General features: G+C 38.1%; 1 protein-coding gene across 2 annotated transcripts in view; it reads left to right on the forward strand.

Moving 5' to 3' along the window:
• Nucleotides 1–15,385, forward strand: part of LOC127568274 (gephyrin) — a 416,570-nt gene that overhangs the window by 349,567 nt on the left and 51,618 nt on the right. For both annotated transcript variants that reach the window (XM_052011838.1, XM_052011847.1), the window contains 6 exons: nucleotides 6,369–6,461; nucleotides 6,550–6,605; nucleotides 7,805–7,924; nucleotides 8,642–8,700; nucleotides 10,565–10,718; nucleotides 14,366–14,487. In XM_052011838.1, coding sequence (XP_051867798.1) covers nucleotides 6,369–6,461; nucleotides 6,550–6,605; nucleotides 7,805–7,924; nucleotides 8,642–8,700; nucleotides 10,565–10,718; nucleotides 14,366–14,487 — 604 coding nt within the window. The remainder of the gene's footprint in view (nucleotides 1–6,368; nucleotides 6,462–6,549; nucleotides 6,606–7,804; nucleotides 7,925–8,641; nucleotides 8,701–10,564; nucleotides 10,719–14,365; nucleotides 14,488–15,385) is intronic.

The following is a 15,385-nucleotide window of genomic DNA, read 5'->3' on the forward strand; positions in this document are numbered from 1 at the left end:
AACTGGATCGCTTATTGATACCAAGCAGGGATACATCAGCTCGCCAGTCATCAAGTTTTAAGGTTGAGATACAATATATATGCTAATTACGTTGTGGTATTAATAAAATGAAATCCCAACATCTGAAGCTGATGTGTAACCCTAGAAATAATCCATTTGTTAGAGAAACAAAGGACTGCGGATGCTGGAATATTTATGTGAAAAACACTATGATGCTGGAGGAACTCAGCAGGCCAGGTAACATAAGTGGAGAAAAGCTGCTTTTCTCCATGGATGCTGCCTGGTCTACTGAGTTCCTTCAGTATGATAGTGTTTTTCATGCAAATAATCCATTTGTTTCCTTTTTTTTAAATGCATAGTATCATATACCCAGAGAAATACAAGAGAGAAAAGAAAATACACCATATGGTAGAACTCTGACTAAACCCAGAAGCTCCTGAAAATTCATATGGTCCATAGATAGCAACAAAGGGAAAAAGATATATTTGCATTTCATGATCATTTAGCAGTCATCCATAAACAGTGGTTTGAGGATAGATGGTTGAGTGGTCATAACCTAGATTGGCAGGGTGACACAAATCACATGCTCATGTTGCACTTATCAGATGTGAGATTCTTAAAGGCTGCGGCAGTGGTTGAGGTGAAAGATTGTAAATTAGCTGAAGCAAACGAGGAAAGGATTGAGCAAATCATTGACAGGATCATTGTCTTGGCAGCTGAAGATTATTGGTTAGGAATTTGAGAAATGTAAATTTTCCAAAGCAAAGAGTAAGGGAATTTAGAGGTTTTAAAGTAGTGAGGGAGACAATAAGACATTATGGATTACTATTGTTAATGGTAGAAACTTAAGAGATGTGAGAATGTGTCTCAGGAAAGTAATGTGGAGGATAAGGTTAAAGGTGGAAGAGTTGTCAGCTGACTTTTGTACCCGAATACCTCTGTATTCCACTTTGACGTGTATCTTCAAGCAAGGCATTCCTCTAAAGCCAGTGGAGTCACATATTCAGTTCAATTACATTATTGGTCCACAGCTACAGCTTTAACTGTAGTAACTGAGCAAAAAAATCACTTGGGCTTTCTCAGTGGTACAGGCAGCAGGAAGAAAATCTTGAATCATATACAATCCTTTTAAAAACAAAACATGAGGATGTGGAATGTTGCAGTGAAATGAAGGAATATGTCAAGGTGCACACAAGTGATGAATCTACCAGCTGTGTGTGTTTAAGCCTTTACAGTCAAAGCTGCTGGAGGTTAGTAGTCAGAAACCAGGGCTCTGTCAGTAAGGGGCAAATGGGAGCAGAATGAGATCGTTATTCTACATCAGCCTCTTTCAGCTCCCACCTTAAGTTGAAGCCCCAGTCATATGTTGAGACATTACTTTACCTCATTGGTTGTCTCTTTTCAAAAAATACATTGTTTCTCGATTTTTGTTTTAGATGAAAATAAATCTTGGCAGTTTAGTACTGATTTCATTTTATTGACCAGAATTTTCCTGAGTAATGCCAATAGTCCCATGTGTCACTGCTGGCATTTCCTCAAGTCACTGTTAGGAAGTTTGTGACCCCAGCGGGATTGTGCAAGTATCAAACTTCTTGGGAGGTCCTCACCATCAATTTTCTCAGCTGCACTCTGGCATTGCATGGGAGCGCACCAACTTTAGGCACTCTGTCTACTTACCTATGCCCTGTTAGACTTGGCACAGATTTAGAGGTTGCATTCATTTCAATGGAACGATGGACTAGAAGGTAGAGAAACAAGTTCCAAATAAAAGACATTTTTTGAATTAATTTCTACCTATATTTTATGATAATATATTTAACTTTTAATATATATTGAATGTTTTTGTAAGCTTATGAATGTTAGGGACATTCAGTCCAGTGCCTTAATTAACCCACAATAAGCATTTCTGTGGGATCAGAGAACATAGGAATATAAGTAAAACTAGCAGTTGGCAATATGGTTCTTTGAACCTCTTCTGCCATTCATTGTTTGTAGCTGACCTTCAAGCTCACTTGCTGTCTGATCACCACATCTCCTGATCTAATTAGTGTCCAAAAGTCTATTGATCTCAGCCTTGATTGTACTCAACTACTGAGCATCCACAATCCTCTGCAAAATTTCTCTTCATCTGAGTGCTAAATGGTTAGCACTTTGTCTGAAAACTTTGTCCCCTAGTTCTGATTTCTCCACCACAAAGAAATAGCTTCACAGCAACTACTCTGTCAACCTCTCTCGGAATTGTGTATGATCTCTTTTCACTCTTGTAAACTCTGATGTGTTTAGAAGCTTTCTCATTCGAGACCAAGACCACCATCCCAGGAATCGATCCTATAAATCCGGGCTGCACTAATTCTAAGACCAGCATATTCTTCCTCGTGTGTTAAGACAAAACTGCACATGGTAGTCCAAATATAGTATAGCCTTAGCAAAGCAAAATTTTAGCACAACCTCTACTTTTGTTCTCCAACTCCCTTTCATTAGAGGCCAACGTACCATTTATTTTCCAAATTTCTTGCTGTATCTGCATGTCAACATTCTACATTGTCTGAACCAGCAAACCCAGGAGCCTCACCATTTCAAAAATTTTCTACTTTTCTGTTCTTCCAACCAAAGTGCACAACTGCACATTTTCCCACATTGTCCTCCACCTCCCACCTTCTTGACAATTTGCTTTACTTGCCTGTATCCCTTTGTAGACTCTTTGTCTCCTCCTCGTAGCTTAGTTTCCCACCTAGCATTGTTTCATAAGCAGCCTTGGAAAAGTTATGTTCTGGTTTCTAAACTTTCATATGAATTTTCACCATCAACAGCCTGCTGATCTTTCTCAGTTTTTGTCCTTTAACCAATCCTCTATTGTCCTTTAACCAATCCCATGGCCCCTTATCTTGTTTTCGACTATTTTATATGTTGTCTTTTGAAAATCCGGATATGCTACGATCACTGGTTTCCGCTCAAAAAGACTCTATTAAATTTATTACCATAAGTTCTTGCATTGCCTCACTGATCACATTGGACCTGGGGTGGACCAAGCTGCTGCTGAAGGATGCACTGCAAATAGTGGATAAAAGTATGGGGAGTACAGGGAGTAGCTCACTGCTCCCACGAGGCTCCAAGTTGCATTGAAATGGCATTGACTATTGTGGGAAATTAAGTTGTCCATATCAATAGCAAGTTCAAATGTTGAAAACATGGGCTATAAATTGAACAACAGCAATTTTTTAAAAAATTTCATCTCTTCTATGACTTCTAGCCAGTTACCATTTTACTTTTACAAACTGCCATAATTCATTTGGGTCCTTTTCTGAAGCCAATGTACTGAATGTCCAGTGGGAGTTATTTTGCAAGGAAACCAGATGAATGACAAAACTTGGAGGACATATGTCTAATTATGAAACCTCATTTTCTTCTGTCCCCATAAGTAAACCCATAGTAAGTTTAATTATATTTTCCGCCTCCACTTTATATGGGCTATCAAAATGATTTACTTTATTCTCTAAATATGTTAGAAACCGTGTGTGTGCCAGGCATCCATGCACTTAGTAATGTAATTTTCCAAGTTTATAAGAGGAAGTCATAGATGTCAACAAGAGGCACAGTTCTGGTTAGCTGAATATTCGGATTCCACATTGGTAAAGGTTATTAGAGTGCAATAGTGCTCACAGCTTTTTCTGTATTGTAGTCCTGCTTGACAAGAAAGGATGTGTTGCCTTCATCAGATTACTGGGTGATAAACACAACTTGGCAACACAGCAGCTTCCTTTTCCCTGAAATAGTTACCAGATGCTTGTGGATTGATACAATCTATTTGCTAGGTTAGCTCAGAGTTTTTTATTCATTTTTAAATTTTATGCCCCTCTCTGTGTGAAGTCAAAATCAAGAAAATTCAGTAAATAATTGAGTTCAGCTTATCACATAATCACATTTAAAAAAGGCATTAGATTGATATTTCCACATGCTAGTTGAAAAAGGGTCATAAGTTGTGGGCATCATTAGCAACGCCAGCAATTATTGCTCATCGCTGATTTAAAGGGTAAACTGGCTTCTTGAACTGCTTCAGTCTGCGAGGTGAAGGTGTTTTTTTTAATCAGTTTAGTGGTTTCCAGACCATTTCAGAAGATAGTCAAGTGTCAGTCACATTGTTGTACATCCTGGGCTGCATTTAGGCCAGATCTGTTCAGGACAGCACACTTCCTTTTCTGAAGTGTATTAGGGAATCAGATGAGTTTTTAATCACAATTCAGTAGTTTAGTAGAATTGTAGAATTGTACAGCACAGAAATGGGTCCTTTTGGCCCATCTCATTCAATCCAACTGCTATCTATGTTGATACCATTTGCCTGCATTTGGGCCATATTCCTCTATACCTTTCCTAATCAAGTACCTGTCCAAATGCCTATTAAACGTTGTAATCGTATCTGCCTCCAATAGCTCCTCTGGCAGCTTATTCCAGATAAACGCCACCCTCTGTGTGAAGAACTTGCCCCTCAGATCTCTTTAAGATTTCTCACCTCTCACCTTAAACCTGTGCCCTGTCCTGGGAAAAAGACTGCCAACTATCCTATTTATGCCCCCATAATTTTGTAAACCTGTATAAGGTCACCTCTTCCTCCTAGGTTCCAGTGAGAATAAATCCAGCCTATCCAATCTCTCCTTATAATTATAGTGCTCCATTCCAGCAACATCCCAATGAATCTCTTCTGCACTCTCTCTATTGCTACCTCATCCTTCTGTAGTATGGCAACCAGAACTGTACACAATACTCTAGGTGCGGTCCAGCTAATATGCCTTCAACATTATTGATACTAGCTGTATTTAAAAATTCCAGGTTTGTTTAATTAATTGCATTTTAATTCCAAGCTAGTATGATGGAATTTGAACTCGTGACTAATATGCTACCATATTCAGTGCACAAGATGGAGAAAAATCATGTTTGTGTAATGGTATTTCCATGTTTATTAAATTTCATAAAGGTCAGTTTGGAGTCTTAAAAGTTTTATTAACCTGAAAAGGTGCCAGGTACAAAGAAGTTGCAAATGCTTTATTTCAACATTGTTTCATAGTCCACTTCAGTCAAGTAAAGCTCCATCACTTTTTTGGTGTAATATAAATATAATAATACTGTGAGAGTTGGCTCCAATAGGAACAACTCTTGTGTCAGATACTGATCTGTGTTGTCTCAAGAATAGCTTCATAGAGACAGCATTAACTTACTTTCTGTAATTACTGGCACACAATGTTCCTTATAGCTGTATAATGAGAATTTTTTCTAATCCATTGCCTCATTCTGATGACAAATTTAAGTGGATGATCGTTCATCATTGGCTTTCTACTAGGCACAGTGATTTCCCTGTTCATTCTAATAATACTTTTGAAGCTTCTGTTAAATTTCATTTCAGCATCCTCTCCTCTACTGAGGCAATGACAGAATCTCAAGCTTCTCTTTGTAACTATAGTTTTCCATTTTTAGCATTATCCTGCTGTAAGCTCTAAATGGCTTTAAAGTGCCTTATATAAACTCTACCAGTGCATTTAACATGCAGTCTAGCCAGTGATTCGAAAAATATATTATTCCTCCTTAACTCTGGTGCTCCTTTTGCTTTTAATTAAATCCAAAATGCTATTAGTCTTCTTTGTGATGTTCCTGGCTTCCACTTGCTCTTTTAGGGAGCTATATATTTGAACCTGTTGGTGTGTTTTTCACTTATTGCAGTGCCTTTCTTTAAAATTTCTTGCTCTGTTCTCCTTAAATGTGTTACCTCCCTTCAAATTCCATCCTTTTTATGGAGGAGCACTTGGTGTCATAACATGCAAGTCTACCAACAAGAAACTAGGAAGTAAGAATAAGTCTGATAGCTTTTTTCAGCCAACATACTCATTATGGACTGAATGAGCTAAATTTCTGTGACCTTAAAAAGAAGCCAGTTCATGCTGGTGTGTTATTCTGTTGACTGATGCCATAGGCCTTTTAGTAAATTCAGGGAATTCTTCCAGTGGCCATTGGTTCACTAGCATGTGATAGGAGGAGAGGGAAGAGGCAGGCTCTGTAGTCCTGGCAAACAAAGAAAACTGTTTTATAGCTGAAGATCTCATTGTTCGCTTTTTCCCAGCCACCAGCTTAAATTTGTGTGAAATATGAAAGTCCAAATGTGTTTACAGATTAGGGTTGAATGTTGTCTTGCCTGCTCTACAGAACACTTTCCAGCAACAATCAGCAACCACAACAAATTAGTCCCTGATGCTAAGACTAGTTACCACATCTAGTGCAACCTCATCTGACACAGCTTAACTAATTTAGAGCACAGAATGAATTTTGAACCTTCCAGCCTGATGGGCTCTTTTCATTGATGGTGTCTTGTTTCTGTTTTACAGATGGTATGGGTCGAGTTCTAGCACAAGATGTATTTGCAAAAGACAACCTGCCACCATTTCCAGCATCAGTGAAGGATGGCTATGCTGTAAGAGGTGAAGAGAATATATTGTTCTGAATGACCAATATTGAAGTTGCACATTCTATTTGAACAGCTTTAAATGGTTATGTTTTGTATTTCAGCTGCCGATGGCCCTGGTGATAGATTCATTATTGGTGAATCGCAGGCAGGTGACCAGGTGAGTTTTGATGTTCATTTACATAAAATTGAATCTGAGCATTTAGGGCAAGGAACCAAAAACTTTCCTGCAAATAACCGATAAATTTCTTTGTCACATGAACACAAGTCTAAAAGTAAGAGTGGGATACAAGTGCAGATATGTGAATTAAATGCTAGGTTTCATTATGAAACTCTTCAAGATGTTGTTTTCATTTAATTATTTTAAGATTCTTTAAACGGATTTGTTCCTGGGATATAGGTATCACAGGCAAGGCCACTTTTGTTGCTTATCCCTTATAGTGATCTTTCTTCTTGAGCCGCTCCATTCTTCCTGGTGAAAAGCTGGTTATTCTCTATAGTTGTTCAATGCCACAAGGTTGATCTCTTTGAATAAGAGTGAAAAGCCAAACACCTTGGTGTGGAATTGGCATATAAAAATGATATATTTTGTCCATCATTAGGTATAATTAAATCTGCTGAATGTCAATGAGTATCCAGGAGCTTTCTGGTCACTTTTACTGACTGTGATTCAAGATTGAATTGAAATTCTCAAACAAATGGGTTGCAAAGATTTTTTTATTTGTTCTTTTAAGGAGAAATTAATTTTCCTGTAATGGTGTATGCACTCATAATAATTTATCTTAAGGACTTAATTTTAAAATCCAAAGTTCAAGTCTTCTTGCAACTCATTTCTGAAATTCTGTTTGTTTTCATAGCCTTCTGCAAAGAACTTTTTTTTTTTCTGAATGGATTACACATTCTGGTTGAGCGCTATTCAAAGGGGCATTGAGCTTTCTCCTTCATCATTCAGAACGTACCTTGTTGAAACGTGGCCAAATGAGAGAAGTGGATAATGACTGGGGATACTTGGCTTGAATATTTAGACTGGTTAAACTTGTAATGCTCACCTTTTCCTGCAGTGCTGCTCGCCAGTTGATGAAACTGAGCTTCACGATTAAGAGGTGTGGAGTGTCTGTGCATTTGGAAAACACTGAGGACGTACAGATTGCACCAAAACACTATTCCCAATCATTTGATGGAATAGCAAGGAAAAGGAAAAACAAATAGGGTCCCAAGTGTCCTATGGCAGTTTTAAATGAATTCCCAAAAAAAAAATGTGTTTTGTTCAGATTTATTTTGATCTGTTTCACATGTAAGGTTTCAAAGTTTGTCTAATAATCTCAAAGATGATCTTGATTTATTCCTATGTTTTTGCAGCCCACTCAGACAGTGATGCCTGGCCAGGTCATGCGAGTAACAACGGGGGCTCCAATACCTTGTGGTGCAGATGCAGTTGTACAGGTTGAAGATACCGAGCTGATCAGGGAATCAGATGATGTGAGTAAAATATGTTTAACTGGTAGAAAAATATTGTTGAATTAGTCAAAGATTCCTTAATGTATGAACTTTTTAGTTGAGGACTAGGATAGATGCTAAGTATTGCCATGTTCATTTCATATTGGTATTCTTTATGTATGCAGCATGATGTACTTCTAATCTTGGTAAGTTGATAGATAGCTATTAAGCTTTTTTGAGCACTGTAATCAGTGCTTACGTTTTTGTAGCTAGTCAAGCTTATGCTTTTATTTCCTCTTCTCGGACTTGGGACCCATGCAAAATGAGATCTTCATGCCCACAAATGTTTTTTGTTTTTCTAAATGTTGAAGGTTGTTTCATTCAATAAGTTTCATAAAGTATTTGTTTCAGATTTTTTTGCGCCTATTCATTTTATTTTAAAGTAACAGTACATGACAGCAGAAAGAATGCCGCATGTTAATTTCTGGTATTGGAGATCAGTTTCATTTTATTATTTCACACTTACTCGTGAAATTTGCTGCCATTTTTTTTTAAAAGCAACAAATATAAGAATTCATTATAGAGAAGTCAAAAGGCATACTAAGTGGCAAAGGAATTTTGCTCTATATGAGCTCCACATGCTGCATTCCAGATTGTCTTTTGAGTGTTCATCAATGATGCTTTTAGAATGATGATGTGGCTTCACTAGCCAAGTATCCTATATTTCCTCTTAGCTTAGGTTGCAATTTAATGTTGCAGGGCACAGAAGAGTTAGAAGTGCGAATTCTGACACAGGCTCGTCCAGGTCAGGACATCAGGTAAGTATCTGGATACTGTGCATGAGATTTCAGTAGTCTAGATTTGCTGAAGTTATAACATAATCCTGACAACCTTTTTAAACATTAATATCCAAAACAAAAAAGTGAGCAACCAGCTCAACGTATTGTGGCATCAACTCAGCTCAATCTGCCCTGCACCCTTGCCCTTCTGTGAAACCCAGTTACTGACATGAAAACATTGGTCAATATTTGTCCGGCTTAAGAATGAAGTTACACTTGCAACTGCAGAATTTATACTCATGTGGCACATGTAGGAGGCAGTCACCCTAATAAATGGTTTGGAAATACAGAAGTAGTTTCTGGCAAAATGTCTGCAAATGAAAAGGGAGTTTATCCATGTACTGCTACAGTTATGTAGGTTTGTGAAAGAAGGAGTCTGGTGAAGCTTTAACTAAAATGATATTGATCCTCATTGGCAGTGGATGGGTCAGTGAGAATGCTAATCTCACCACTAGCAAACCAATGTTAGAAAACTTCTAACACAATTCTCAAATCATGGCAAATTGAGAAGACCCAACTAAACCTTTGAAAATTGCATTATACTAAATATAGAGCTTCAAGTTCTGAGAAGATCACCAATGGCCTGTCCTGGTCCAACCACGTAGACGCCATAACCAAGAAAGCTCACCAGTGCCTCTACTTCCTCAGGAGGCTAAAGAAATTTGGCATGTCCCCTTTGACACTCACCAATTTTTATTGATGCACCATAGAAAGCATCCTACCTGGATGCATCACAGCTTGCTATGGCAACTGTTCTGCCCAGGACCGCAAGAAACTGCAGAGAGTTGTGGACGTAGCCCAGCGCATCACAGAAACCAGCTTCCCCTCCATGGACTCTGTCTATACCTCTTGCTGCCTTGGTGAAGCAGCCAGCATAATCAAAGACCCCACCCACCCAGGTCATTCTCTCTTCTCCGCTCTCCCATCAGGCAGAAGATACAGGAGCCTGAGGGCACATACCACCAGGCTCAAGGACAGCTTCTGTCCCAAGGTGATAGGATTATTGAATGGTTCCCTTATATGATGAGACGCACTCTTGACCTCACAATCAACCTTGTTTGACCTTGCACCTTATTGTCTACCTGCAATGCACTTCCCTGTAGCTCTGACACTTTACTCTGTACACTGTTATTGTTTTTACCCTGCACTATCTCAATGCACTCTGTACTACCTCAGTGCGCTGCGTGCTATCTCAATGCACTGAATTGATCTGTACGAACAGTACGCAAGACAAGTTTTTCACTGTACCTCAGTACAAGTGACAATAATATACCAATGCCAATATACTGATGTTATATTGTATCAAAGAGAAAACATTTATCTTTATTACAGGACTTGAACAGAAAATTTCCATATGCACTTAAGAAATTGGCAGTAAGTTTAAAGATATGACCAAGATGCTGATCAAAGAATTAAATATTGAGGAGGTTTTTAAATTCATTGATCCTTGGCTTTGCAGGCAAGGATTTCCATTCCAGAGGGATTAAATGTTAGGTTAGAGGATGATGATAAACTCTGCATGTCAGCAAGGACATCACTAAGGAGACACTGTTGACTAAAAAGTCAGAAATATTAGCCTGCAGATTCTATCAATGGCATGTGATGGGTCAATACTCATTTTGTGCAAGGGCCTGCCAATGCCAAGTAGAGCAGGTCTTGTACAAGTAACATACAAAAAGAAGTTTCTTACACTTTGTATGCATTTGTGGAGCCACGAAGAATGGCAGATGGGTCATTAAGAGGAGATGGAGTGATGCCCAGGAGTAGGGGCAGGATTGGGGTGGGGGTGTGGGAAAATCACTGCTGAAATATGTTGATTTTTTTTTCTCCTTCTTTTCATTAGACCAATAGGCCATGATATCAAAAGAGGAGAATGTGTTCTGGCAAAAGGTACTCATATGGGGCCTTCTGAAATTGGCCTTCTAGCAACTGTTGGGGTTACTGAAGTTGAAGTTCACAAGTTTCCTGTGGTTGCAGTGATGTCCACAGGAAATGAGGTAAGTTTTATTACCTCTGAATATGGAAAAAAATGGAGTCCTACTTATAAGTAGAAATATGTGTTTAAACATTGAACTCAAGAATTCTTTGAATTTTAACCAAAACAATCAAGTAAAATAGGACCGATCAATGTAGATGGAATGATGTCAGCTAATGCTGTGATTTACCCTTTTTATGATTCAGTGGATGAAATTATTGCAGCCAGTTTTAGAATGACTGTATCAAATTTATGACAACATTGTGATTTTTCATCCATGTTCTCTTTACAAGCATCTACATCTGCTGCAGCAGTATTTAACATTCCTCATATTTTCCTGCACTAACATTCAATGTATCAGAATGAAACTTTGTCTGTACTGAAATAACAATACTTCTAAATGCTGTGACACTGTGTTTATTTCAAACAGCACAGGATAATATGTCTTTTTTTTGCTCTGTTTCTTAAATAAATGTGCAAGATATTGTGGTAAAACCTGACATTCATCAAATAAACATGCAATTTGAACAGTTTACATTGAATAGATGATGAAACAAAAGGTGGGAAAACATACCTTTTTCGCGAGAAACTCAAATTGTTACCTGTTTATTCTATTTTTGTGATGTGAGCAGTTTTTTTATAAATTAGCGCTCAGTTCACAAATAATGAGTATTCCATCACATTCCTGATTTATGCCTGATCGCTGGAATGTGGAGAATATAGAATCTCCAACCTCTGACCTGTCATGGTACTTACAGTATTAAATGACTGGTCCAATTCATTTTTGGTCAGTGGTGCATCTCAGGATTTTGATGTTGGAGATTTGTTGATGTAGTCTCATTGAATGCCTATTAGAAATCCTAATTGCATAATACTTGTGCAGCAGAATATTACTTGCCATGAATCATCCCAAGCCCGAATATTGTTCAGGTCTTTCTGTATGCAGGGATAAATTGCTTCATTATTTAACACTCTAAAATCATCAGCAAATATTTCCACTTCTGACTTTATAATCAGAGGAAAGTTATTAATGAAGCAGCTAATAAAGCCTTTATGTCAGGTATGACTGCAGCCACTGAGCATATTTTGTCAGATCCCCTTTGAGCAGGTTTCCTTCGTGCCACACTCGGTTGAATATTACCTTGATTTCAAAGGCAGTTACTTTGATCTTACTTCTGGAATTTAGATCAAAGAGTAATAAGGTCTGGAGTTGTTGTCTTGAGAGGACTAAACAAGAGCGTTGTCAAGCTGGTCATAGGTGAATGACCACCACTTGATAGCACTGTTGACAATTCCTTCCAAAGTCTTACTGCTGGTTGGTAGTCAGCTGAGGAAATCACAATGAGCCAAGTTGGATTTGTCTGGCTTTTGTTTGCTATACCCGAGCAATTTTCCATTTTGTTGTTCAGATGTCAGTTTTGTAGCTATTGCCAGAGCTGGGGGGCCTGGATCATAGGCCTTTGATATTTCAACTACTAGACCAAGTAGAGACTGAGTATTCTATCAAGTGACTCATTACTTGTCTTCCCAAAGCCTTTCCATCATCCATAGGAAAAAGCCAGGAGATTAGTGGAAAACCCTCCACTTGCCTGAATAGCTAAACTAACCAAGTGTTACTGTGTCTGGTACATTCATTTGTTTCTCAATGTTATATGGAGTGATGACATTGGAGGAAGACTAGTATCCATGTTGCTGGAGACCTCACAAAAAAGCCAGGAAAGATCATCCACTCATTATTTCTGGCTGAAGATGGTCAGATATGTTATTTTCCCCTTGTTAGTTTTCACTATTTAGCATAGGCCTAATCTGACACTTGTATCGTTCAGCTTGTGGTCAGCTCAGCTGAACAGAAATAAGTGATGAACAGTTCCCCCAGTCCATATATTTTGTACCTTTAATCATTCATTGTTTCCGAAAAGTATTGTACAACATGAAGATGCACTCATTCATCAGCCAAGGAAGGGCCATTTGAAGTAATTAGTGGAAGATTTCTTTTCCACATGTTTGATCTGATGCTTGGAAATTTCATGGGGCCTGGAGGTGAAGTTTAAGAGCCCCTGCAGCCATTCAGCCTGCAGACCACCCTTGCCCCAAACCTCCCTCTTCACCAACGATATACTATCAAGCTGTATTGTTTTGGTGCATTTGTCCTACTAGTATAGTACATGACCACAAATGGTGACTAAAGATTGTGGGACACTGCTTGTACTAAGACCAGTTCATCCATCAGTATTGTGGCTGGTTTGGCTCCTGGTTAAACAGTGCCTCAATAGTAAAAAAAAACTCATTCCTGTTTTCAAATCCCGACTTTGCCCTGCCCCTTCTTATCCCTGTAATCTCCTTGTACCTCAAGTTTCCATTTTCCTCAACTCTGTCCTCATATGGATGCCCACTTTTCATTGCTTCAGCTGCCTGTTCTCTGAAATTCTTCCCTGAATCCCTCTGCTTCTCCACCTTTCTTTATGGGTGCTTCTTAAAACCAACCTCTGACCAAGGTTCTGGTCATTAGTCCAATAATCGCCAGTGCTAAGAACTATAAAGGGACCCTCCCACTATGTTACATTTAATTTCTTTCCCACACGTTTGTCACTGAGACAAGACAATCCATAATAGGCCTACGTTGACTCCAGTTAAATTGATTAAGCCAGTGTCAGTATAAGCCTCCAAACTTAACATGGAATTTGAGAAGACCACATATAATTGCAGATAATCAATTAACCCTGACTTCCATTGAGCATGACCTTAGGCAAGGTAGCAGTTTGGTATATTAATTGATCTCTCATGAGTTTCATTAAGTTCTTAGCAGAATTTGTTGAATTTCTAGAATCAGCTCAACAGCAAAATTCTGTACTCTTTCACAAGCCAACACCAAGAGAGAGTATCAACTGACTGTAATGAAAGGATTTTATTTCTGTAACTTGGTTATAAACAATTCTTATCTATATATGAACAATGTTGCAAGAAAAGAGTAATTTCTAAATGTCATTTTTGATCATTGGTCAGTTGCACTATCTTTCAGGGATATAATTCTTGATAATGGAGGTTGGGTAGGTTTTAGAGGAGCAAATCTTGCTGGTAAATGTAAACAAGTTTAGGAAGGAAAAAGTCTGAATGCTACCGAATGATTTCTGACTACAAAACTGTCAGGTCGCCACATTGCTGGACTCCACATTGAGTACGAGCTTTGAATCTGTTTTGGGATCATATGCTGGGTTAGAGCCAGTACAAGATCCCCAAGCCCATTCATCCAATGGAGACTTTACAGCTGCAAGGAAGGCAAGTGAGAATATGATAAAATTTTAATTTGTATTTACAATAATGTTTTTAGTTTTTCATGTATTTTCAATGATTAAATAGTTTTTGAATGCTACTGAATGTCCGGCGCATTCAAGTGCATTATAAAATCTTAAACAGCTTTAAACTGATCTGATGTCATGGCCTCCAGTGACAATGACTTCAATGACTCCAAAAAATTACCTAGCCATCATCATGTTGGTGACTTGGGTTTATTATATATTGGCACAGAAATTACTATTTCCATTTTTAGATATTCTGGTAACTCTTTCTTGGTTTCTGGACTTCTTTTAGAAAGAAGGATTTACCCAGTACTGTTTCATCTCCTTCTCAATTCAGTACACTAAGTCAAGTGTTGATGGCTTACTCCCATAGCTGCTGAACCCTGAGGATGAACTAACACCTGGAAAAATTCGGGATAGCAATCGTTCAACCCTACTGGCAACAATTCAGGAGCATGGATACCCAACCATCAACCTGGGAATAGTGGGAGATAAGTAAGTACTGTTGTTATAGTGGATGTTTTTTGATTGAATTTTAGTTGTTAATTGCACACCCTTGCAAACATTATTCCAAATTTCAGTGCCAAGCAAGAAAAATGTCAGTTTTTTCTCACCTTTTCAAAATTTGAACAATAACGCATTTGAAAATGTTTTCATAAATTACAGTGTCATTTCCCTGGGTGAAAAGTTTTTGTCCCTCCAGTAAATTTATTCATGTATATTCCTGTCTCAGTATCTGGTTCATAATAATGCAGATAGAAATTTGGATTGAGTCAGAGTGAAAGAGCAAGAGTTTACCAGAATGCGTGCTGTATGTAGATGGATCATGGCGGCCTGTGATGGAGAGAATGCATGTTTAGGTTTTGGATAGGGTTCCATCAAGCAGAAGGCTTTGACTTAGATGGTGTTAAGCTTTTTGAGCATTGTTGGGTCTGCACTTTTTCAGGCTAGTGAGCAGTACACTATCACATAGTGATATTGTGACAAGTGATTTATGAAGTTACATTTTAATGATTTTATGGTACGAATGAGAAGGAAAATATTCATTGATTAAATCTGTTCCAGATGTGCATTGTATATCAGTAACCAACCTTTTAAGCTAGTAGTCTGCATTTGAACTCTTTAAAATGAGCTTGTTGACTGATACAAATATAGAGTCAGCTTTTGTCAATGAGATTGGAAGTTGTCATGATGATTTGGAGAGTTATATTGGTGACTCTCAGAAACAATACATTTATTGGGTTTATATCTCCATGAAAATTTTAGATAAAGAGCATCATGATGATGCATTAAATTTTCATTGTATTGACAACAATAATTTCTAACTTCATTTACACTCGTGTCCTAAAAACTGAAAATGCATAGCAGATTCTTTCATAGCTTGGAAAAAATT

The sequence above is a fragment of the Pristis pectinata genome, chromosome 1 (genome assembly GCF_009764475.1).
Source record: "Pristis pectinata isolate sPriPec2 chromosome 1, sPriPec2.1.pri, whole genome shotgun sequence".
Lineage (NCBI taxonomy): Eukaryota > Metazoa > Chordata > Chondrichthyes > Rhinopristiformes > Pristidae > Pristis > Pristis pectinata.